Here is a 27,401-nt window from a genome sequence, read left to right on the forward strand (position 1 = left end):
TGAACTTTTGATGCTGTTGTTGTAGTTGAGTTTGCTGGGCGTTAATTACTTCTGAACAAATGGTGATTCAGGGCTTGAAGGTTAAAGGTGGGATTATACATTTATTAGATTCTCAATGAATGCAAATTAATGAAAATGTATAATGATCACAATCCATATTGTGCAAGTCATAAAATTTTGTGTTCCCCTTTAAAGAAAAGAGATAAATGAGCTTAGATATATAATTATATGTGTAACATACATTAGAAGGATTTTCCTGATTTAATTTTAAAAAAATAGAAAATATGAGCATTACTCTTAATAAAAATACAATAAAATAGCTAACATTTTATGAAGTTTTTAAGTTTTGTAGGATGCTTTAAAATATTATCTCATTTTGACCTCACAACAATCCTGGGAAGCATTTATTATATCCATTTTACAGATGAGGAAATGGAGGCAAAGAAATGTTCAATGACTTGCCCAACATCACACAGCAGGAAGGGTTTGATAGGGACAATGAAGGATTTTTCAGAATAGATGAGACCTGAGAAATTTTTAAGGTAACAGGTAACTAGGGATAATTTAGCAGCTAGGGATGATTTAAAGGTGAATGTGAGGGAATGATCAATGGGAGGACTTCTTGAAGGAGATAGGAGGGAATGTTATCAATGTCACAAACAAGGAAATGGCCTTGACAAAAAACAAGGGTCACGTCTTCCTCTGAGTATGGACCAAAGAGAGAGGAGAAAGGGGAAGAAAGAGTATGGGTCAAAAGAGGATCTGCATTTGCAGATGTTAGCTTGTTGGTATAAATGCAAAATATGAATGACAAGATTATGGTTCTTTATTATGATGACATGATGTTTAACATCATAGCTTGTGATCATGCATGAAGAACAACACATAGCATTTGTCTCTGCCCTCTGATTGGAGGAGTGTTCGGAGGCAGATCATTTAACACCTGCCAAAGCCTTCCTTTATAGAGGGCTTACATCCTTGTTGGGAAACTCCCATTTTTCATCAACATCTCTGCTTGGTTTTGACTCCATAGGAATACCATGCTTCTTCCACTTTTCAGTTTCCTTTTTTGTCTTCTCCCATTAGATTGTAAGCTTCTTGAGGACAGGGACTGTTATTTCTGTCCCTAGAGCTTAGCATAGTTCCTAGCATACAGTCAAAGACTAGTAAGTGATTATTAAATTGAATTTAATTGGTCATGAGGTTATTATTTAAAAGGCTTTATAATTTCAATTTATGTGATGCTGATATACTTCCCCAAAAATGCACTCATAAATATTTTATTATCTAAGAATTTTCTTATTTTGTTGGTTATATTCCCAACCTCAGAAAATATTTTCTACCACTGTAGGGTAATTTGTAAAGTAAAATCAAAGGTTTAATTAACATCAGTAATTAGAGAAATTGCTTATAGTTCTCCACGTTCACACATTTAAATGTTTCTGTTAAACAAAGTTGTTTTTTTTTTTGGATGTTGCTTTGCATAAATAAACATTTTTATTTTCTATTTTTTTTATAAAATATTGACTGTGACATTTAAAAAGGTGGCAATGCTAGCAATTAGAATTGGTCTTGGGGAAAAGAATACTTTTGGGATTTGTTATGGGGGATTAGGGCATCTGATATGAGTATGCTATAGCATCCAAAAAATCTAAAGTAGTCTTAGGCTGCATTAAGAGAGATAGAGCTTCCAGGAAAAGAGAGGTTGTAATCCCACTATAGTCTGTCCTATCAGCTCACCTCTGGAGTCTTGTGTTTAGTTCTGATTTTCATGTTAATATGGAGAGCATCCAAAGTGGGGAAACCAAGATAGTGAAGGTCCTTGAGTGTTTAGTCTGGAGAACAGAAGGCACAGGGGGAGACATGATGCTCTCTTCAAATATTTGATGTGTCTCCATGTGGAAGTAGCATCATCCTTTTTCTCTTGGTCCCTGTGGACAAAACTAGGAACAATAGCTAATAGTGGCAAATTTGTGTTTGTCGTAAGGAAAAAAAACTTCTAACAGTGCTTCCAATAAATAGAGGTGTTCTAAATTGCAATGGGCTCTCTTAGGAGGTAGTAGGATTCTCCCTCATTGGAGGTCTTCAATCAAAGACTACATGACCTTTTAAATCAGTTCAACAGTAGTAGAATCAGATAGCTGCTAACATTCTTTCCATCTCCAATTCTATTCAGTATCTCAGGAAATGTAATCACTTGGGATTGAGGAATAAAATGTTATATATACCTTAACAATTTTTTTTCTAATCCTACACTAATTGCTAACACCATATTACTTCATGAACAAAGTGATAAAGTTTATTTTCAGTAGAATGATCTAGTTTTTCCTATTGACATGGAAAGATGAGGTGAAATGACAATAGTCTCCACTGAAAGTATATGTATTTTTGGACAAATTTGTGGACATTTCCCCTTGGATGCTTTATTATTTTTTCCATTGACCAGCACAGAATCACAAAATTGTAGAGCTGGGTGACAATTTAGATCATCCCAGGGTTTCTTAAACTCTTTCCACTTGTGACCCCTTTTTGTGTTCTGGCAGCGTTCATTGGCATTGTGTGGCATACCCACATGTGCAGTGCAAAGTGCGCATGCTTTGTGTTCAAAACCAAGACTGCATTGAAGTTGCACAATGCAATGTGGGCAAGTGCTGCCAGAAACACCTCGGGTTCATTATACATTTTAATTAATTTTGGGTTGTTGAGTGTTCAGAAACCTTTTACTGTTGCCAAATTTTCCACAATCCCATATGCGGTTGTGAACCACAGTTTAAGAAGCTAGACTAGACTAGATTCTAGTCCAAAGTTCTGTACTTTTTCCATGAAGCACTTCAATAAATTTTAGTTCATTGCCTTTTTAATGAATTGAATTTGAGAATTTAGGTAAAACAAGTTGATTACTTAGAGGGTTTGAGTTGTATATGCATATGAGAAATAGCTAAAGCTAGAAAAATGTCTCTTACATCAGCTGAAAACACTGAGCAAATCTCTGACCATGCAGAGTGAGAACTCAGAGTCTAGGGGCATGACTGGATTTCCATTATCAGATGTGGTTCTATTCAAGGTAAGACTGACAGAAATCTACAAAGAAATTCATAAATTGAGTGGAATAAGAGAGGGTGCCTCTAATCCAATTGTAAAGGATATTGTCTAATTTGTTTATGAAGGTGGCCAACTATTTTTTTTCCCTACCAGAAAGTCTGCAGATGACTTTCAGCACACAGATCTATGGTAGCTAATCAAGTATAGAGAAGGATTAACTATCAGAAGAATGTAGTTTTCATGACAATGCAAGTCCAATATTTTGCTTTTCGAGTTTAGAAGAAGAAACTGGTTCTCAACTACTAAGATGCTTGTCATCACTAACATGTATGTAAAGCAGCTAGGTGGCTCAGTGGATAGTGAGTCAGGGCCTGGAATCAGGAAGACTCATATTCCTGAATTCAAATGTGGCCTCAGACATTTACTAGCTATGTGACCCTTAAGTTAACCACTTAACTTTGTTTGCCTTAGTTTCCTTATCTGTAAAATGAGCTGGAGATGGAAATGGCAAACCACTCTGATATCTTTATGAAGAAAACTCCAAATGGGGTCACTGAAAGTCAGATATGATTGAAAATACCAAACAATAACAACAAATGATGACAAGATAGTTAACTCTTTCTATCCAGAAAATCTTAGCATGTGATAAGGATAAAGCTGGATTAAAAATTAAAAAAAGAATGCTTCTGCACTTAAAAAAAAATACATTCAACAATTGTTGGTTGTAGGCTATTTAGATTTAAAAGAAGTTTATATGAAAAAAAGTTGACTTGGTAAAACTTTTGTATGAACTAAATGTGACATAACTACTAATGAAACTGAAAAATTTTAAAGTACATGATACATCATATGGTGCCTTGTATGTTATTTGCTAAGCGTTAAAATAAATATAGAATCCTCATCAAGATTAGCAGTCACCTCCCTTCATTTTTGTAAGACCACATAGATTACATATATTTAATTCTGGGAACCACATATCTAAAGAGAGTATCAAATGAGAAAGTGACTAGAAGGAAGGACATCAGTATAGATGGAGGGCTGAAAATCATATCATATAAAGGATTCTTGGAAGAAGTAGTGATGTTAATCCTTGAGAAGACATAGGCAAAAATAATAGCTGTCTTCAGATACTTTGTGTATTATCTGTGGAGGAAGGAAGAGATGTTATAAGACAACAAAAGGCAGAATTAGAACCAGTAGACAGAAATTATAGGGAGGATGATGTCAGCTTAATATAAGGAAATATTACCTAGCAATTTCTTTTCTTGATGGCATTTGTAAATTTCATTAGAGGCTGTATGGTGGTAAACACTAAAGAAGACTTGATATCGGGGTAGTTAGGTGATGCAGTAGATAGATTACTAGCCCTGGAATCAGGAGGACCTGAGTTCAGATCTGGTTTCAGACAGGTACTAATTGTGTGACCCTGGAGAAGTCACTTAACCCTGTTTGCCTAAAAAAAAAATTAGATATAGAGCAAAAAGACCTTAGTTCAATTTTACCTCTGCCATTTACTAGCCATGACCTTAGTCAAGTTCTTTAACTTTGATGTGCTTCACTTTCCTCATGTGCAAAATGTAAATAATTGAATAAGTATTGCCTACCTGACAATTCTTGTAAATATTAAATGAGGTAACATGACAGTATTTTGCAAAGCTTAAAATACTAAATAATTATAAACTACATAATTAACTAGAGTTTTCTAGTAACAGAATGGGCAGCCTTATAAGTTTGCAAGATCCTTATAATAGGTAATTTTCAAACAAAAGAAGTTGCAGCATATGGTATTTCTATGTCAGCCATATTATAGAGGAAATGCCTGCAATTGGGTAGGAGCTTGAATTAGTTGACTGCTAAGGTTCCTTTCAACTAATGATTCTATCATTTTAAGCACCCCTCCCCCCAAGATAAGGTTAGACCAAAAGGAGTTGTACAAGGTCCAAGTCACAACCCATAAAGCTCCTACTGTTTTTGTAAATCTTATATCTCTATAACACCAAGGGCATTATAATAGTCCCCATGTTACTGTAATTCAATGAAAAAATCCAGTTTTACTAATATCTATCATACTAGAGCTAGATACAACCTATAAAACAAAACAAGAAAGCTAGATACTTTGGCCTTTTTTACATCCTTGGTCTACTTCTCTGGCTCCTGACCTCTTCCAGCTTTGGCCTTTATCCAGGACAAAATCAAATGGCTAATCCAAATCATAAAAATGTCAAAGTTATTAGAAGCTTTGCTCATTAAATCCTCCCAGTTCATAATAGGCAAAGATGATAGCAAGAGGATTAAACAGCCTAACAAAGAAATAGCTATAGCTATTTTTAAGAAGGGAAGTAGTCTAAACTTTTCTGGGGATAGGATACCCATTTAGGTGGGTGGTTGCTCAATGTTATGTCCTTTTATGAGTTTCTAACCTACACCCTTCCTCATGAATGAATAGTCCTCTTCCTTTAATTAAACATGGAAAGGGCAAGATAAACATCTTAGAAACTTTTCTCATGCATTTAGTTTTGACAGTTGTTATTACTTATAACATCTCTAATGCCATATTCTACCATTTTATGGTTTATTGAAATTCCTTATATTGTTTTGAGAATGGTAATGGCTTTCTTAGGCTTAATCCCTTAATCCTGATTTGATTTGCCTGACTCTTTGAATTGTTCACATCAGGTAGGTCATTTGAGAGCTTTCCCAAAAAAAGGAGAGCAAAGAACTTATCTTAAGAAAGTTTCCAGGTAAGGAAGAATGTTTCAAAACTGGAACAAGGTTTTAGCAGAGATGCAACAACTACCAATTTATTTTATTGTATCCATTTCCAGAATAATTTTAATTCTTCATTTATGTGCAAAGCTGTTTTAGGAGAAAATAATAGATATAATTGTGTTTAGAGAGGTTGTCAATATAAAGTCTTTGTTGGAGTATTTTTTCATAATTTTTTTTCATAAACAATTTCTTTAACAAGTATTTTTCTCCAGCAGGCTTTGCAGAGTAGTCAGCATACTCTACCCAACTGGCCCCAGATGGAAAATACTTTCTTGAAATTAGATGGCTTTTTAAGTGTAGCTCTCTACAGCATACAAGGAAAAAAATCATAAGCCTGAGCAGAATGCATTGAATAACATTGTCATTTAATTCCCCTAGCATCCTACTTAACTGAGTGTTTTAGCTTTTGGCAGTGGAATTTTTCTAATTTAATTAACTCATTAACATTAGCAGATGACACAGTGTTAAGATTCTCCTTCCTCAATTGCTTATCTAAATATTCCTCTAATCCACTGGGGTTATAGGCACATCTTATTTATTTATTAGATTTCTACAGAGACTTTTCCCTGAAGGGCTTAAAAGCTATGTATAGACCCTTCTTATAATGAATCAGAAACATTTCATAAACCAACTAAATAGGAAAAAAAAGACAGAGAGCTAAGTAGAAAGAAATAAAAACACAAAGGAAAAGAAAAACAAAGAAGGTGCAGAAGAGGTGAGAAGCACACAAAAAGACAATGTGTGTATTCTAGTGGAAGTCTCTTATTTACAGTCCCTTACGTTTTAGACCAATGGAATTTGTCTGATGAGCATTTGACACCCTGACTTCGTAGGGCATCACAGCAGGACAACATGAGCAGGTTTTTTCTGAGAACCTTAGCTGGAGCACTCTTTTTCTTCTCCAAACTCATTTATTTATTTTTCATTCATTTATTCAGTTAAATTCATTCATCAATTAATTCAATTCATTCAACAAGATTGCTCCATCTTATGCCTGTTGTCTATGTACAAATACAGCATTTACAATACACTGTATTGTGTTATTTGTACATGGCTTCTCTTTCCTACAAAATTGTAAGTTCTTTGAAGGTAATTTTATCATTCAATTCAATGAACATTTATTAAGTTCTTATAGTGTAAGCATGGTGCTGTGCTAGTTGTTGGACATACAGTGTCCCAATAGGAAGAGATCTTTACCCTTAAGGAACTTACATTCTAAGAGAAAGTAGTGTTCTATATCTGTGTCCCCAATAGTGCTTAATACATACTGTTATATGTATTATGTATATATTGTATGACCAGCTTACTATTGGTCACAGTAAGTGCTCAGTCATTATTTGCTAAATGTTGAATGGAGAAGATGAATCTCTTTGATCAGGTCAGTTTAATGCAGAACAGTGTAATGAAGGATCATTTAGAATTGTGGGAATGATCACTTCTCTCTGGTGATTGGCCAAGTTCATAAGCATTTGGAGAAAAGGGATATCAGAGCAGCCCTTCCCCACTTTATACTGGTGAATTCTGGCGCAGTGATCTTTGGGGATCATTGCTAATCTCTCTTGTCTACAATGATTTCCCCTTACCCCACCCCAACTTCCCAGTGCACCATGAAGCTCTCACAAATGCTTTTTATTGTATTACAGTGATTTTTGTACAAGTCACATATCTCTCTTAGACTGTGAACTTTATGTAGGCAGCAACTTCTGATTTAATCCTTATGTCTCTCCTAGTACCTAGGACAATGTTCATTACATAGTTGGAGTTCAGTCTTTGACAAATTTGAAGGAGTTTCTTAAGGCTAGTAGATTTACTTTTTCTCAACCCCTCAAAAACTTCTGTTCAAGACAGTTACAATTCTCTTCCTTTCTGGCTGTACCAGCCTTTAGTAGGCAACACTTGATATTTCTCTGGCAAAGATTCTGCAGGCAAAACAGGAGTTAAGTGCTTTGGAATTAGATCTTGCTTGAGTTTCCAGCTCCAAATGTAGGAGGTCAGATGTCTATAGAAACAGTGAGCCCATAAGGCAATGTTACTTTGTAACTGCTTAGCATTTAAATCATCAACCTGGGGCTATTGAGTATCCTGAGCAGGAAGTTTAATGTGGATGTACCCACGAAACCATTTTCACAAACCAATTTTTATCATGCAGAATTTTCTCCCACTTCACAGTGATGGCCATTGTGACATCCCTCTGAGACTGTTTCCAACTGCTCAACTCTCGGACAAGGATGAAGAGCATCCCATTTGGGAAATCTGTCTTTCAGAGCTATTACCATTCAGTTTTCTAGTGGTCAATCTGCTTCAGGATGCTTTTGCTGATTGCAGAAGGCACTTCAGTATTGAAAAACACGAATTTGAATCTGTTCTCTTATGTTTAGCTTTTAAATCAGACAATTCTCTTTTCCATTCATGTCTGATATCATTGCTTCAGCCTACTTAAAAATATGCACTCCACCCATGACATCAGGGTCAGAAGCCTAAACCATCCAATGTGTCTTCTAATAAAAACCACCATTAATACATAAATAAAACTGTTCTCACACATGTTCAATTGAGTGGAATGGAATGGTTTATCAAAAGTGAATTTAGGTCTCAGATAGTCAAGTTAGTAATTGTAAGTAATAGGGAACAAAATTAAAACCCATCTAAACTATTGACACATATTACTCTTCTCTTCAAACCCAGAATTCCTTCCCCTTAGAATATTTTTGCTCTTTAATTTGAGGAAGGGGTATTGCATATGGAGAGATGGGGGTATGGAGAATGAATTTTGTGAATGATGAACCCTGGTCTTTTATAGCCCTTTGGAACTTTGAACTCTTATTTATTATAGAACAATGATTCATCCTGAGTGTTACCAAAATTAGTAGAAAAACTATTTAAAATGTAGATCTAACTCTTCTTCCCACTGATACATAAAGGTTTTTTGTTTGTTTTGTTTTTTAAGCAAGGCTTCATATATTATTGAGAGAATAACATTAAATATATAGAGAGGATCTGTAAGTGATTAAGAGGCAATATTTATATTCAGGATATCCTTTCCTTTCAGGTTTTGAGTTGGGGTATTTAAGTAGTTTTTGTAGGGGAATAAGGACAAGTCACACAGCTTGCCCTATACTGTAGCCTAAACTAACTGACATTTTCTCCCCAAAGGCATATTGGAAGACTCACAAAAAGGAGGGAAGGGATTGAGTGAAGCATAGAGGATTAAAAGCAGATTAGTTCTTACCTTGTCCTGAGTAGCTGTCCAGAAGCTAGCTGTTCCTTTGATTTAACCTGGTCTGTCCTGGTAGGGTCAAGGTAGGTTTTCCTAAAGAATCTTCTGGCTATGCAATTAATATTTCAAAGCAGAGGAGGAAAAAAAAAATCAGGGGGATGGAAATAAATTTGGATAGAAGATTTATCTTTATTTTATACTCAAAATGTATACATATAGAATATAGGGTGGAAAATATGCCTTGAAGGTTTCCTTTAATAGTATTGTTCAATTATTGCTCCTCAAATACTTTGTTGCCTGTTAATAAAATTTTAAGTGCAAATAGGAATTATTGGTATCATTAGAAATGTTAAAAAGGCCTATCTAGTACTTTGGACTATTTAAACTGCAAGGAAAATTACAAGGGAGTTTATTTAGACCAACTCAGAGTTTTAAATATCTGGAAATTAAAGTTTTATTAGCTGGCAATAGAATTGTAAAGAAAATAATCTTAAGTCATTGTCTGTTAAAAGAAAGCTTAATTTCTTGTTTTTTTTATCAGGTTGCTGACCACTTCCTATTCTCGCCACTAGAAATGGGTGAGGTGAACTTTCCAAGCATATTTGCTTTAGTCATACATTTATTTTCTCTTTAACCTAATGATATGGGGAGCCAAAGGAAGGGGAATAAATAAATAAAATAAAATACTCCTTGCTCTTCAGGAGGATAGATTCTAGTAGGGGAAACATATAAATAAGATACATATGCTAAGTAGTATATAATAAGACATTTACAGTAAGACATATAAGTAGTAATAATAATAAGACATACACTGAGTAGATGGAGGTAATCTGAAAGAAGAAAGTATTCATAGCTGGAAGGATTGGGAAAGGCCTGTGCAAGGTGAGATTTTAGTTTGAAAGAAGCTACAGAAACTAAGAGGCAGAAGTACTAGGTCAAAGCATTTTAGGGGGGACAGCTAGGTGATGCAATGGATAGAGCACTGGGCCTGCAGTCAGGAGGACCTGAGTTCAAATCAGGCCTCAGACCAGATCCTTGACACTTACTAACTGTGTGACCCTGGGTAAGTCACTTAACCCCAATTGCCTCTCCAAAAAAACCCAAAAAAACAAAACAAAACAAAAAAACCACAAAGCAAAAAGAAAACCAAAAAACAAACAAAACAAAACAAAAAAGCATTTTAGGCATGGGAGATAGGGCAAAATCATGGCTATAGGAGATAAAGTGGTGTTTTAGGGAAAGTATGCCAATGTAGCTGAATCACAGTGTATGTGATGGGGAATAAGATCTATGAAAAGATCTTAGCCAATGTCAACTGTTGGGTAGAGGTCAAAGATTGAGAAAAGGTCATTAGAATTGGCAATGAAGAGTTCATTGCTAGCTTTTGGAGAGGGCATGCAGGTTTAGAAGGAAATGAAAGGAGAAGAAGTTGTATACTGCTTTCTCAAGGAGCTTAACTGTCAAGTAGAGAAGATTTGTAGAAAAATAACCGAAGAAAAGTAGCAGGGCTGATGAAGAAAGGAAAATGGGAGAGAGTCAGGTGGGCTACTTGTCTAGGACTTCAAGGTCATCCAGGTCCTCAAATTCATTGATGAGGAAAAGACCTTTGAATTGTCTCACCAGGCTCAATATCGACTGTGACATTGAAAAAAAAAGATATTTTCTTTGTTAATAATGAGTGCATTTGCCTAGAAAATGTTAGAAAAAATTTCTTAAATGAAAAAAAACTGAACTTGTTACCTTCCCAGTCCAACTCTCCTGAGGCCTTTCTTCATCCTTCTAGTTATTCATGCCTTCCCCCCATAATGACTTATATTTATTTTGTATTTATTTTTAATAGTGAGGCATCATCATGTAGTGGAGAGAGCTGACCTTGGGGCCAGGAAGACCCATGTGTCTTGCCTCCAATGCTTATTAGCTGTGTGACCCTGGCTAAGTCTCTTAATCTTTCAGTGCTTTAGGCAACTCTTTAATACTGAGAAGAAGACAAGGTGATCACCAGCATGCCTAGCTTGTTTTTGTACTACCCAAACTATACTGTAATGGAATATAAGGAAGATTTTTACATTTTTAAATGCAATAATTTATTTAAAAATATAAAACCCATTCTCAACTCGGGCTAAGCAGGCAGTAGGCTAGATCTAACCCTCAGGCTATAGTTTTCCAACCCCTGCCTTACACCAATGATATTACAAGTCCAACTTCTATGCTCATATTTCAAATATATTTATATGTTTATGTGTTTTTCCCTCTATAAATTATAAGCTACTCTCAGACAGGGTTTCTTTGTTGTCTTTGTGTCACTAGTACCTAACATAGTTCCTGCATATCATAGGTACTTAATATTTATTGGTGAATTGGTTAAATAAAAAATTCAAATGTTATCATACTATTTGGGAGGGGTTGCCCTATTTTTTCTGTCTTAATTTTATATTATTATGAGTAAGGACCTCATAGTTTGGGAGGACATTTCAGAGCCCCCAGGGAGAGGGACAAAGAGATAATGAGGCATTAGAGGGAGACAAGGGATGATTATGATACTGGTTAAGTTGTAAAAGACACAGAAATTGACTTTTTCACCAAATGATGTTGGTTCAACCTTTCAGTTTCTGAAAGCCCTTTGCAATTGTACTTGAACTAATTATAGAATTCAAGTCTAGAGTAAAAAACTCCTGGATGCATCTCCCAGTATCAGGAATGTATGTATTTCGTGTTGAGAATGCTTGTCAGTTTCTTTGAAAGAAACCACTGTAGATAAACATGTAGGTGTTTGGTTGCCCAGTCCCTTGTTGCTGTTACACTCTCTCTGTGTTCCTGTGGTTAACTGTAGGTAGCAAACAAATGTGCCATGACAAGAATTAACCACCAGTGGAGGTGGTAAAGAACCTGCCTTATATGTAGACAGGAGTCATGATTTGTGGAATGCTGAGAGATTCCCCTGCTCCCAAGTATCCTCCTTTCTAACCTGTTATGAAATCAGCAATTTCTACCATTAGAATCAGTCCTTAAGCATGAAAACATTCTTACCTGGAATCACAGACATTAAGGAAACTGACCTGGTTAGAATGAATAGGGTAAAAATGGCTTTGAATGTTAGGATAAAGAATTTGGATTTTTATCCTACAGGCAATGGGAAGTCATGGGGGCCTGAGCGGGACAGCAGCAAAATGAAATAGTTATTTCAGAAAAATCAGTCTGGGAATGGTATTTAGAATTGATTGGAAGGTGGATACACTATAATCAGGGAAAGCAATCAGGCAAGAGGTTTGATTTCTTTTGTTTTAACCATATTAACATTTTTACCAGGGCTGCTTATACTTGGTCCTTTCCTTGGTTTTCTTCAATATCTTTGCTTGTGCAAGCAAATATTAGGAAAGAAAGAAGGAGAATTAGCCAATGTTTGTATCTTAGAATGGAAGCCCTTTGAGAATAAGAATGAAGAGAGTCAGAAGACCTGGATTCAACACTACCTCTTACTATTTGACTTTGAGTAAGTCACATAATCTGTCTGGGCTTCAGTCTCCTTATTTGTAAAATGGGAGTTCAACAAATATTTCAATTCAACAAATCTCAATTAAGTACTCAGTGTGTTCCAAAATAGGTGCTGGTAATATAAATATGAAAAACAGACTTTGTCCCTAAGGGGACATACCATTTAGCATTAACACCTAACTGTCTTACCCAAGGTGGGACAATCAGATAAAATGATGTAAGTAAATCAAGGTGTAAATAGTCAAGTGCTATATCCATTTAAGATGGTAACATTATTATTACTTTATTATAATCCACTTACATTTTCAATAAAAATCAATTTATCTGGCACTCATTTAACTTGAAATATCTGTTAACTGGCTGTATAATTCTATCAACAATACCATTATCATTCAAGTTTGTCACTACTACAAGATCCAGAGGTGCCTTTTGGATAATCAAGAAAGATTATATTAGGTACAATAGAGTTTTAATGTTAAGTAAATTTTTAATTTTATCCTAATCTTTGGAAATTGGTAACATGATGATAACATTAAATTAAAATCAATTTAAGGTTTGCAAAGTTCTTTCCTCATAACTATCGCATGAAATAGGTTGTTGCATGTATGATGGTCCCCATTTTACAAATGAGGAAACTGAGACTCAAAGAGGTTAAGTGATTTATCCATGGTCACATATCCAGTAAGTGGTAGAGTCAAGATTTGAACCCAGGGCTCTCCTGATGCCAAGTTCAGGAAGAAGTCTTTTGGTAAATATTTGTTGCTTATAATGATATGGTCTGGTTTTTTGTTTTGTTTTGTTTTCTTCTCCATCTAGCAGTTCCAAAGGGAATGTGTCTGATGAGGCTTATCAAATATTTACAAGGAATAGAATTTGAAAACTTGAATTTTAATGACATATTTAACATTTGGGGGGTAGGTGGGAGTATTTTGCTTCTCCCTTCAATGAATCTCAGGTAACTTGAGCTCAGTAAATATCGGTTGTAGAGGACAGTTTTGTCAATCTGGTTTCATGGAATTTGCAGAAAGCATCCATGTACATAGTAACAGAGTGAGTCATGCCAATAGAAAGGGGCTGGTGTGGAACAAGTGTGGCATGAAATGGACTGTTTGTTTTTTTCCACAGTCTGCTGATTAGCCCTGCAAACCCATTCCCCATCTCTGTTAGCAAAACCTATAAAAACACTGGGGCCTCAATAACATCAGCCTCCAATGTTAGCAACCCCTCAAGGGTGTGGGGGTTGCAAAAGCCCCAGTTCTCTACCTACCATTTGTGTCTGGTTAGAGAGTTAGTAGCGAACGTCCGAGAAATGTTAACATGGATAGTAGAACACATGTTCCCTTTTTGCAGTGACCCTGGAAACAGCCTGAGATTTCTTATAAATCACAAAGGAAAATAAATACCTTCATCCATGGAGGGAAAAAGACATCTCGAGAAAAGGGACTTTGGAAAAAGGTTGTCTCTAGACAGCAGTCTTGTGGTAAGTACTAAAATATTCATTTACTGTTCTATATGTTTTGGCTTAAAAAGCATTATTCTTTGACTGTTATTTCCTGAACCCTGTGCCTTTGAAACTACCATTCCAGATACCCCATTAGCAGCATCCCTGGGGATTTCCTTTCATTTATTTTTTACAAATTCAAAAGGCAGCAAATTATAGGAATGTTTGTCTAGTATCTTAATAGGTGAATGTCATAATCTGTCAACATTATATATAATTACTGTAATTCCATCTAAAGGAGACATCACCTTACACAAAAACACCACTGTATAGTTATTGCTAAATATAAGGCCTTTATATAGAGTTCTCCCATCCCAAATTTATCCTCATGTTATAGACCAGACTAATAAGAATCTACGTATTGCTATTCTGAAAGAGCCAATTTGGCTCCTGAAATTTGGAGGTGGGTATGTGGGTTGGTTTAATGGAATATTATGCTTTTTCTTTCCAAGTTTCTATGCAGATGTGAGTTGTTTTTGAAAACCCACCAACTGGTTGGATATTTACAGTCATGGAGACTGAGCCTGTCTGTGGAAAGAGACTGAGCTATTTCTCATTTAGAAGTTCACCAACTCTTTCTCCCACTTTGTATCAGCTATTCTTTGCCAATTCACTGCACATGGGGAGAAAGAGTTAATGGAATGAAGTGGGTTATTTCTTTCTCCATGGACCCAGAGAGTGAAATGGAGATGTAGCTCCATTTTTTTTCTTCTTCCAGAGTTAGATTTTGTAAATCACAATTTCCAGACAGAGTTGTTGTGTTCTAAGTCTCCAGAATAGTAGTGTCCTCTCCAGGTGTTGTGGTCTTCACTCTCCGACTAATCAAAGAAGGAAATTTCTGGGAATTGTAAAAGGTATTATCATAGATCCCAGCATCAGGTCAGATCCTTTTCTGAATATGTCAGATTCAAACTCTGAATGTGCACACAGATGCATGGGTATATGTGAATTATACATTAAGCAACACCTTGCCAGTGCACAAGTTCCTTGTTTTAGTCTAAACTCTTTTTCCAACATGAGGCACTTTCTCTAGTTTGTTTCCTAGTTCTCTCTGTCTCTGAATAGAAAAGAGGTGAAAATTGTGTGTGCTTATGCGGAGCATTTGAGAGAATTGGGTAGAAGCAAAGGGTAGACATTCAAAGCTGCTTTCCCTCATCTCCTTGTCATCATCAATCTAAAATAGGAATCTGAAGTAGTCTTGGTATGCAAATATAATCATGGGGACTGTATTATGCATAGGAAGAATTGATAACTGCCTATACTGTATGATTTGAATTTGTACCAGGAGGCTCTTCTTGCCTCCATATAGCTTATCATTGATTATCATTGATGACCTTGGTTGACCTTAGGATTATGACATTGTCCCTTATTAATAAACTTCTGGAAAAGCAAGGCAAGAAAGCTTGCTGTACTTGAAATCAGCAGATGTGGGTTCGGGTGACCTTGAACAAGCCACTTAAACTTGATATATCTGGCTTTCCTCATTTGTCAAATAGGGATGATGACATCTGCTTTACCCACCTCATAGAACTGTGTAATGGGATCAAATGGGGTAAAAAAAAATTTTGAGGGCACTTTGTAAACCATAAAGCATACAGATATCAACATCATCATCATCAGTCACCATCAATTAAAGGTCTTATAGCAGGGGTTCAGAATCAGGGATCAGTGGTGGTGGTGGTGGTGGTAGTGGTGAAAGGGTCCTTAATTGAGGGAATTGAGGATATTTAGTTTGGAAAAGCAAAGACTTTAGGGCAGGGACTTGATATTGCTATCTTTAGGTGTTTAAAGAGAGATTAAATTTATTCCGGATGACTCCACACATCAAAACTAGGAGCAATGGATACAAATTGAAGAGAGAGAGAGAGAGAGAGAGAGAGAGAGATTTCAAATTAAAAAAAAAGGAAAAAAAATTTCTAACAATTAGACTGCCTTGGACTGCCTTGAGGGAAGAAAATTTCCCTCTCACTGAAGGTGTTCAAGCAAAAGCTAGATGGTCCCTAATTGGAATTGTTGTTGAGGAGATTCCTGTTCATTCCTCTGTTTCTTGACTCCAGACCTTTTCCCTGCCTGTCCCCCCAACCCAATATCTGGAATGTTCTCCTTACTTGTCTCCACCTTCCATCTTCTTGGCCCTCTTCAAGCCACCAAAGCTAAAATCTAAGCCAACTCTCCACAAAATCCCACCTTCTGTTAGCTTTTCCCAATCCTCCTTAATGCTAGTGCCTTCCCTCTGAGATTACCTCCAAGTTATTCTGTATATGTCTTTTTTGCATATTTCCTCTCACATTGGATTGTAGTTTTTTTTCTTTTGAAACTAGGTTTTGCTATCTCACCTGGAAGAGCAGAAGCCTCTCATGAAACCAATCTCTCTGCTCATTGTCATGGGAGTTTTGGCCTGCATCAGGGCCATGAGAGCCTAGACGAGTTCTCCCTGCCTTAGGGGTCCTGGTGGTCCTCTACTCTTAGAGGTTCACCATATTGGTGCTTGATGTATTGAATCAATCCATTTAGCCTACTGTGGACCAGAACTTCCAAACTGAAGAGATACACAAGCCTCAGCCTCCCAGGGAACAGAGATTACAGTTTTGTACTTAACACTCCCAGCTCTTCCATTACAAAAATTTTGAGCTCCTTAAAGGCAGAGAAGGATTTTCCCTTTCTTTGTATTGCCAGCACTTAGTACAGTGCTTGGCACATACTAAGAATGTAATAAGTACTTCTTGCCTTGACCCCATATATGGGTTGAACTACTTGACTTCTGAGGTGTCAGATTCTATTGCCCAACACAGGGCAAGTACTTAATAAATGCTTGGTGATTGACCCCAAACTTCCCCACTTTGTGGATGATCAGCCTTTGTAAGTACATGAAATTCATTTATGTTACTACTGCCAGCTATTACTTCAGGTCTAGGTTTTTGTTCATACAAGCCCACTGAACAGGCCTAGGGATTTGTGGTTCCTGGTTATCTCTTTCTTTTGGAAAATGAATATCATTTAATTGACTTTCATGGCTTGTCACCATTTAAAACTTCCATGACAATGAGATTGTGTTGCTTAGCTCTGACTTGGGGGGAAAAAAAGCAGATGCTCTAAAAACTCATGATATCACGTATAGGAAATTTTTTTAAACACTATTCTATTTTCCTTTGGTTATCTAGAATCAGATTCTGTTAGTGCCACCTTTACTCCACTAGAGTGGGAAACCCAGAGATAAAACATGTTCACACATGGTTGCATGTCTTCACTAATATATGGTGGGTGCTTAATGGCTGCAAATAATGGGAAAAATTACTTCTCATAATATGGTTTATGTCAAATAAATTTAAAATGATCCTGTATGTTATGTGCTGCCCTTCATGTAGGAAAAGGTCACGTGGCATAGCAGAATAAATGCCAGGCTTGGGAGCAGAGAAAAGACTTGGGTTTGAATCTTTCCTCTGACACTTGGTTTGTCTCCTTGGACAATTAATTTAAATACTCTGTTACTCTGTTACTTCCCTTTCAATAAAATGGGAATAATAAAAATAATAATAATAATAAAACCTAAAATACCTCCCCTTTCTAACCACTGGATTATTTTGAGACTCAAAAGATATTTTACATATATATGTATATATATATATATATATATATATGTGTGTGTGTGTGTATGTGTGTATATATACATATATGTATGTATATGTATGTATGTGTGGCATAGAGACAGAGATCAAGTCTTGGAGTCCTGAAGTACTGAGTTTTAGTCCTGCTTTTGATACATACTGGTGTGTCATCCAGGGTAAATCAGTCAAGTGTGACCTGAGCAACTCTTGAAGAGTTTAAACTACAGAACTGATACCCATGTGTATTGATAGAATTGTATCCTCGCAGGGAATTCCTTATATTAATGAAGACACAGGTCCAACCCTAAATTCTGTTGACTATTGCAAAAATGGATAAAATATCCACTTGTTGTTGAATTAGAGTATTTGGGATAGAAGCTTATCTTCTGCAGGTTCATGGAAAGCATGTCTGAGACAACTCAAGCAGATTGGAAGACATGATAAATACTGCATCCTATTCCCACAGGAATAGGTCTCTAGATTTTGAATATTTATTGTTCCATATCAGTTGAAAATTATGAGTATTTGCTTATCTTATTTTTCATGGATCAATGTCATGTCAGGATCAATGTCGACAACAATTCTGTCTGTAATAATTGTTCGGTTTTATTACAGTTTATTTGTGGAATTATCAAGGATATTTTGGGATTTCTTATATCAAGGGTCTTCTAATACAAGAATTTGTTATCTTAGCTTATGAATGATAGTGAGGTGCTGGTGGTCTACTTGGGTATGTATTTTTAATTATTAAGTAAACTCTAACTTGTTTCCCAAGTCCACAGTGTTAAGTTATACCATTTCCCCTGTTTACTGTTGTAAATTGCACCAATCCATAAGTCTGGGATCCTCAGCAATAAATTTTCTGCAATTTTTGGTGTCATTAACCTGGTCTTGCCTCACTATCATGAAGTCCTATGCTTCTGTAAATAAATCCATGTGACTTAGATATTCAGTGCTTCTCTTTCAACATACTGTTGACTTAGCTCATAGAGATAGGAGATGGAGTACCAACTTTGATGCAAAAGCAAGCATAGTTTGGCTGGACAGTAGAGTGAGAAGGTAAGCAACATATGTGAGACTGGAAAGGTAGTTTGAGGAGAATTTGTGAAAGACTTTAAGTGCCAGAGAATTGTTTATTTTATTCTAGAGGCAATAGGGAACCACTGGAGCTTTTGGGGGGAAGGAAGGAAGTAATATGATCAAGACTTGTAGTTAAGGAAAATCACTTTGGCAGCTGTGAGAAGGATGAAGTGGTGTAAGGAAAGACTTGAGGCAGGGAGGCTAATAAAGAGACCATTGAAATGGTCTGGGAAAGAAGTGAAGAGGGCATAAACTAAGTTGGTGATTATGTGAGTATTGAGAAGAGGATGAATTCAAGAGATATAAAGGTAGAAATGACCAAATTTGGCAACTAGTTGGATTTGTGAGGTGAAGAAAATAACAGTAATGCTAGCATTGTGAACTTCGGAAACTGGAAGGATGTTGAGAGTTTTGGTTTTCTTTTTTGCTGAAATGAGCAAGTTTGGAAGAGTGGTGGGTTTGGGAGAAAAGTGAGTTCTGTTTTCAACTTATTGCATTTGAGAAGTCTATGGGACATCTATGGGACATCCAGTTTGAAATGTCTGATAGGTTATTTCTGATGCAGGAAAAGAGCTCAGGTGAGAGATGGAGAGATGGATTATATTGATCAGCAAATTATCAGCACAGACATGATAATTAAACTCATGGGAGCTGATGAGGTCATCAAGAGAGTGTATATAGAAAGAATAGAGGAGGGCCCAGGACAGAGCCTTGGGGAAGTTAAGTTCATGTCAAAGTTAAGACATGTGATGTGAATGATGTTCCAGGAAGGGAGATAGAGAAGTGGTCAGAGAGGTAGAAGAAGAACCATCTGAACATAATGACAGGAAATCCCAGAGGAGGGAGTAGCCAGAAGGAGAGGGTGGTAGTTAGCAGTGCTAAATGCTACAGAGAAGTCAAGAAGGATGAGGATTGAGAAAAGATCATAAATTTGTTAATTAAGAAATTTAAAGAAAGTAGTTTCAGCTGAAGGATGAGACTGGAAGTCATATTGCTATATGAGCTTGTAATGTTAGGTGATGGTGGTGCTGCTATTGTTGCTGCTCGTGGTGTTCATGATTCCATTACTGATCCACTTACAGTAAAGTCATTCATTTGGTATCAGCAAGGTGGGTCCAGGGAGGAGGTATGCTCTGGATTTGAAGTCAGAAGATCTGGTTTCAAGTTCTGGTTCACATACTCATTAGCTTATTGAGATTGAATAAGTTACTACACCTCTTTGGTTTTTACCCTTCATAAACTGAGAGGGTGACCAAGTGCTTAGTACAGTGCCTGGCACACAGTAGGTGCTTAATAAATGTTTATTGATTGATTGATTAACCACAAAGATTTCTTTCCAGATCTAAGTCCTGTTATTGAAACTGCCTTGAATTTCCACCACTTCAGAGATCTTCTTAGACCAAATTTCAGAGTATCAACAGGTACTACTAGCTATTTCCCTTTACAGATTGTAGTCCAAACCCATAACATACTGTTTTGACTAAGAACAAGGGGACTATTAGCTTCATTACATTTAGCACATAATCAAATTGCAAAGGGTTGTGTAGGAAGTATGTTTTGATGTAATTACATTCTGCAGACACAGGAAACCACAGAATGAAGAACCTTACTGTACATGTGATGAAATTGCTCCCATTTGGGAATTTGAGCCAATGATTCTTAATCTTAATTTAAATTTTGGAATTCATGTGTGTGGCTGTGTGTGTGTCTCTGCATGCACGTGTACACACACATAGGTAATGATGCAGTCTTTGCAACTGACCATATTTTGCTTTATAAATATTTCTTTTAAAGAAGAAAGTATCCTGTAAGTGAAACCAAAAATTAAAAAAAAAAAAAACAAAACAATGATCTGATGGGGATAAAGAGAGAAGTAAAGGAGGAGGTTCAATACATAGAAAGCTCTGACTGCAAAGCTGCCACTATCAGTAGGAGTCTATGGAGTAGCTGTAAATTCGGGGCAAGTACAGTCCTCTCTTTGATGATAATAAAAATCACACTAGAAATTGAGGCCTTTTCTTGACCCTAGACTGTTCAGCTGTCCCCAGGATACTTTTTGATCAGAAAAAGTCGGTGTTTCAAGCTGTGCTTTTTATTTGCAAGAATCATTCCCAGGCTGTACAGTCAGGGATTTGACACTTGGAAGCTGTGATAGCATTGAGCCATCAGGAGGTGAGGAAGTGAGCAACTCACATTTCAACAGCAAACATTTCCTTTTAATTTGAAAGAAAGGGAGCTTTCACTTTTAAGTGCAGATGGCAGTAATTGTTACCTTGGTGATTGATGAATTCCTCCCAATTCTCCAAAACTCTAGAACTGTCCACTGTGTAAGCTGCACAGACATTGCTATTATTTACAAAATATAATTTGGATTAGAGTCATTGAAAAGACCCCCAGAGGTCACCTAGTCTGTGTTCCCCTTCTGGGTAAGTTTCATCAAAATCATTACAGTCATATGGTCCTCTGCCTTTATATTTCAATAAGGCAATCAATAAATATTTACTCACTACATCCCCAGAGTTAAGCTAGGGGCAGTTACACAAAAAATATTAGAGGTGGTCCTGATGAGGTGTAGATTTTTGGGGTGCTGGGACCCCAAAATCACAACATGTGGGTCCTGCCCAAATGAATTCAACCCAAGTCTTTATTCAGCCAAGACAAGGTTTTATTAGAGGTGAACCAAAACAGGCCAGACTCTTAAAAAATCTGAACATTAGTGATGCCCATAAGAATGAGCAGGTGTGAGGAAATCTCCGGGTTTAAATGGGGGCCAGGAATCTTATATACAGCCAAGTAATTTTGGGGTGTTGGGAGGAGAGGCTGGGAAGAGGATCTGGGTGACTGGGGGCGGAGTTTAGGGAGAATGGGAGTGTCTGAATGGAGTTACCCTGAATGGACAATGAAGGGCTAGGCTTTATTATTACAGTAACAAAGAACTAGAAGGAAGTGGTTGAATGGGGTCTGGATAAGATCAAAGGTGGGAAATATCAAAGACTAGGCTTCTTCATTAGGATGTCAAAGACTAGGCTTCTTCATTAGGGGGCCAAAGGGAGATAAGGCCTAGGAGAAGGGAGTGCTGGTCCATCAGAATAAGAATAAGAGATAAGGAAAGGCCAGTAGAGTGGAGTACAGTTTCAGCTACGTTTGAGACCAGAGTGAGGGCAAAGAAAGTTTAAGGGTTTTCTGGGGCCCGTAGACAAATGGAACCCAAATTCTTTTTGGGGCTAGGGGTAAGAGGAGCAAAGGTCTTGGTTTGGGCCTATAACCCATCAATCCTAGTTCTCGGGCAACTTACAATGTAAGATCCTGGTGGGAAGGGACTGTTTCAATTTTTTGGTCAAAGCTGTTTCCTTCTCTAGATGTCTTTTCATGAAGTTGAACAGGTCCTTTAAATTTACAATAATGTAGGCAACCAAGTTATTTATTTTGGAAAGCACAAGTCTCATGGAACCTTTTCTCAAGCAGAAAAAAATGGCATTATTAATAATAGTTCATGCTGTAAATACTAGAAAAATCAGTCCTTTTCTAATAATATCATTTTATGATTCATGTCACATCACCTAATTTTACTACATTACCTTAGCTGCTACAGAAGTCTCAGAGTTGATTTTATGGTATTCTAGGCAACCCTCACCATGCACATTTTGAATATGCATGACTAACCCTAGTAAGTAGTCAAATTGGAACTCCTTTCTGTTTTCCACTCATACTTAAAAAAAAAAAGAAAAAGAAAGTGCATGGTATCGACAAATGCCTCCTGGTCTTCAGGGAGTGTTCAACCTTCTTGAATCCAGAGTTAAAATGGCCTCAGTATGGTTCATGATAGTGAGAGGGGGCTCAAATAGTAGATGCAGTGATCTTCAGACCCTCTGACTAATCTAGTTGTAGCATGGTCCTTATCCAAGCTTTATCCATAAGTTTCAGGTAAGGTCAGAAGTTCTGAGGTAGAGCTAGGGACAGAAAAATCTATCTAAGTTCAGGTCTCCACATCTAATGAGACACAGGCGGGGGATTAAATTTGAAAACCTTAAGCTAGGGAATGGTTGGCAACATTTTTGAAGTGGCATGCCAAATCTTTGTTTACTTCCGAGTAAGTGGGGCACAGATAATGGGAGAAATTGTGATTATTCATGCATATGAGCATAGGGAAGTCTTGTCTATGGAGTTCAGGGAAACCTGGGGCATCAGTGTTCATTAGGCCTGAAGTAGACATTTGGGAGAAGGGAGAAGATGCAGTGGATTTCTATTTTTGTATACGTAATGGCCAGGGGCAATTTTAGGAGGCTCCAAGGGTCCTCAAATACAAATACAAAGGCTTCTGAGTCACACTTTAATCCCTTATTAGCTTACTACCATGGTTCCAAGTTAGCAGCTTCGATGTCAGTTTGAACTGTAGTTCCTTTGGAGGAATGGGACAGAAGATAGCTACTGAGGAGGAACATTAGTAGTAGGGATGAGAAGATATCAATGAAAAACTCCTTTCCTTTATGGTTTTGCTTAAAGTTGCTCCTGATGATCATGTAAACCTCCTCCTTCACAGCCCTGGTTGCTGGGTCACTAGAAGAAATAATATAGGTCACCTTTGGCATATGTGCTCTGTATGGATTGCTGGCCCATGACGTGAAATATTGGTGTTCCCCCTGAATTACTTATATTCACTTATGTTGTCCTTGGTTCTGCTGTGATCTCAGGTAACCTTGCTGTCATTTTCTGTAACCTCTTGTTCTATTTGGTTCTTGTTGTCTCAGAGGATAATAGAAGGGATGAATGAGAGCTATTGTACATGCCTTTACAAATGCTATGTTAGAGAAAGAAGATATAAAAATACCACAACCACTAAAATGGAAACAAGTGCAAATGATCAACAACATTTGTTTTACTGTCTGTATTTTCTTGTGATGCCAAGATTTGCTTGTCATTCTCTGAGTGTTTCACCATCCTTCAAAAAAGAGAATCATCAGATCATAGGAGTTTCTATGGTTACTGATGAGTTTTCTACTCTATCCCTCTGACAGCTCAGAATCATTCTCATGAGAATATTTCTTTGCTTGTTCTTTGTCCATATCAAGAGGTGGGGCTTTCATCACTTCCTTTAGAAGCTGATCCTTAAGCTAGAAGCCAGAGAGTTGTCTCAGATACTTTTCCTCTGTACTGTTTTTCTTTTCTTTCCTTTCTTCCTTCCTTATTTCCCTCCTTCCTTCCTTCCTCCCTTCCTTCCTTCCTTCCTTCCTTCCTTCCTTCCTTCCTTCCTTCCTTCCTTCCTTCCTTCCTTCCTTCCTTCCTTTCTTTCTTCCTCTCTCTCTTTCTCTCCCTCTGTCTGTCTCTGTCTCTATTTCTCTCTATGTCTGTCTGTCTGTCTGTCTGTCTGTCTCTCTCTCAGATCCCTAGGCAGCCTATCAACAGAAATTTATTGAGCATCTCTTCTGTCCACAATCCTGTGTAGTATTAAAAGGAATATGGTTTTCTTTCCTGGTTTCCCTCCCCACTTCCCCAAGAAAAAAACAATAGCAACATCCTTATAATCCAATTAGGGAAATAAGCAAATGGCTACAATTTAAATCAAGTTGTAAGGTTTGGCCATAAGGTGGCATATATAGTGGAAAGAGCCCCGACTTTTGAGTTAGAAGACTGGCTACACAGAACTGCTATTTATTATTTTTGCGACATTAGGCAAATCATTTTACCTTATTGAGTCTCAGTTGCCTCATCTCTTGAGGCAGTTTGGTCCATTTGAAAGAACTTCAGATTTAGAATCAGTGGTCTAAAGTTCAAATCCTGATTTCAATGTTACTTGAGGGGCAGCTAGGTGGCACAGTGGATAGAGCACTGACCCTGGAATCAGGAGGACCTGAGTTCAATTGTAGCCTCAGATACTTGACATTTCCTATGACCCTTGGCAAGTCACTTAACCCCAATTGCCTCCCCCCAAAAAAATGTTACTTGACCTCCCTGGGCTCATTTTCCTCCAATGTAAAGATTGGACTAGATGAGCTCTGAGGGCCCAACTAGTTTGGAATAGTTGATCTTATGAAGAGTTGAAGTAGCGAAGGCTCCAGGAGGTCAGAAAATGAAAAGATAACTCCTGGATAGAGTGATCAAAGAAGGCCTCATGGAGGAGGTAAATTTTAAAGGAGGGTTTTTAAACCTTTTTAATGTCACAGATCTTTTTAGCAATTTGTTAAAGTCCATAGGCCCCTTCTCAGTATAATCCTTTTAAAGACATAAAGTGTAATATATAAAATTGTAAAGGAAACCAATTACAATGAAATACAATTTTAAAAATATTTTAAAATAAATGAACCCACCAAACAAACAAAAAACAAGTCCACAGACCTCAGACTAAGAATATTGGCTTTAAAAACTTCTCCTTTTAGCAAAGTTTAGACATGTTATAGATTTTGAGCCAGAATTTTCTTGATTTTAAACCAGGGTGACACTCAGTTTACTGAAGCATTTATTTTCTAAATAGATCCCTGATGTCCAGGGTGGATCAATGGAGCTCCAATGGTGTCCAGCTTTAGACCTGGAAGAATCTGGCTCATTCATTTACAGTACAGTCACCAGCACATACATCTGATTTTTCCATTTTCTTGCTTTCCTGACTCTATTAATGGCATCTCTCCCTTATTTGCAGACAAAATGCTGGATGCAACACCTTTCAAATTACTTTTGTTTTCTTTCCTATCAGCTATTTATCAGTTTCTAGTGCACAAGCTATATCTATTAGCTGTATCTGAGCAGCCTGGAGATATTTACCTAGTTTATTGCCCTGTATTGTAGTTCATTATTATCAATTAATATTTATTAGAGACCCACAGGGTTCATAGTCACGCATTAGGCAGCATTTCTCATTGCTTTATGCTCCTTTTTCTTACAATGCTCTGGCCCTGGCTTTCCCATGTTTACAATGCTTCTTCTACTTTTCAGTACACGTGACAGAGTTCATTTCTAACCCAATTTGAATTAATGTTTCAAGAATAATTCCAGGACACATTGCATCAAATGCTTCACTTAACTCCAGACATATTACTGCTTTCATGTCTCTTTCATGCACTAATTTTGTAATTCTGCTATAATAAGGAATCAAATTTGTCTGAATTTCTATAAACATAAGCAGTTGTGTCACCTAGTTCTATTAAAAGATGTTTTCTTATTGTCCTACAACTGTACTATTGCAACACCTCCCAATTGGTTTCCTTGAATTGTCTCACTCCACTTCAATCCTCCTGTCTTCCAACAGCCCCCAAAGTAATTTTCCTACAGTGCAGGTTTGACTCTTACAAAGACCTTCTGATATCTTAATAAACTCTTGTGGCTCCCTATTAGCTTTAGCAGAAAATAAACCCCATTTGTTTAGCTTTTCAAACTCTTCTAAATATGTCTCATTTCTACCTCTCCTGCCTTAATACATTACTCTCCTCCATGCATTCTGGGGTTAAGCTAAACTGACCTCTTTTCTAGTTCCTTAGAAATGACTGCATTTCCTGTTTTCATCCCTTTCTACCAGCTGCCTCTACTGTTTAGAAGGCACTGTCACTTCTCTACCTCTGCAAATCCCTAGTTTCCCTCAAGACTGAGCTTGTGTTTCTGCAAGATACCTTTCCTGGTTCTCTAAAATACTGGCACTACCCTCACCCCTTTTCCCTCCCACCGAAGTTAATGATGTATCTACTTTGTATGTACTTATTTGTGTATATATATATTATATATATATATATGTACATACATACACATGTTGTCTTTTCCATTATGTCCTCATCATCAACTAACACCCCCTAAATGCATAGTTTTTATATAAGCTCCTTGAGGGTAAGGACTTTTCACTTTTGTGTTTGTATCTTCAGCACCTAGCACAGACCTGGAACATGTTAGAGTAGGTGATCAATACATGCTTACTGATTAGTTGATTGATTCGTAGAGTTCTCTTCCTTTAACTGGAAAGATGAAATTTAACAGATATAATTGTCCTTCCTTGCTTCTGTGTTTGCTTCTATGATATCTTTTGATACTTCTTTGGTTTCTTTATTAAGTTCTCCCTTTTATCATGGCAGGTTCCTAAATAGAATTCATTGGTCACCCATAATCACAGAAAAGCATTAAGAGAAATCAAGTACTCTAGTTGGACAAATATGGACCTACCTCTCTCTGATCATATTGTTAGGTAGGACAGAGTCCCTAGCCTAGAGGTTTGGAGAAGAGGGACTACTTTTTCTTTCCTTGAAGTCATTTAATGGTCAAATTTCTGAGTAGCATGAGGGTTGCTGCTGAAAGTCAAAGTTTCCTGTGGGGGGCACATTTGGTCTGCTTGGGATGTACTATCTTTCTCTACTGAGAATTCCTGGAAAGCTCTGGTGAATCAGACTTGGCAGAGAGAGGAAATGAAGCAAAGGCGTTTGTTTGTTTGTTTGTTTGTTTTTTTACATCCTTATCTACACATGGGAGACAATTAAAGCATAATCCAGGATCCATTGCCCATATGGGTAAGTTGCACAGAGTTAGAGATAAGTGGAACATGATCAATTACATGTAAGTTAATAATTTATTAGGTGCCTACCTCATGTATCCTGGCAGAGTAGGGAGGCAACTGACCACAAAGCCAAGAAGACTTTGGTTCAAGTCCTACTATATGAGTCATTTAACCTCTTAGTTCTCTTGGCAACTCTCTGAGATTGTGAATTGCTAATAAGGGGCTAAC

General features: G+C 37.0%; 1 protein-coding gene across 2 annotated transcripts in view; it reads left to right on the forward strand.

The window, feature by feature from the left end:
• Positions 1-27,401, forward strand: part of NCKAP5 (NCK associated protein 5) — an 859,247-nt gene that overhangs the window by 20,930 nt on the left and 810,916 nt on the right. For both annotated transcript variants that reach the window (XM_027835634.1, XM_027835633.1), the window contains exon 2: positions 13,871-14,000. In XM_027835634.1, coding sequence (XP_027691435.1) covers positions 13,932-14,000 — 69 coding nt within the window. In that variant the 5' untranslated portion in view covers positions 13,871-13,931. The remainder of the gene's footprint in view (positions 1-13,870; positions 14,001-27,401) is intronic.

This window comes from Vombatus ursinus, unplaced genomic scaffold (genome assembly GCF_900497805.2).
Source record: "Vombatus ursinus unplaced genomic scaffold, bare-nosed wombat genome assembly UNPS02014816.1, whole genome shotgun sequence".
Lineage (NCBI taxonomy): Eukaryota > Metazoa > Chordata > Mammalia > Diprotodontia > Vombatidae > Vombatus > Vombatus ursinus.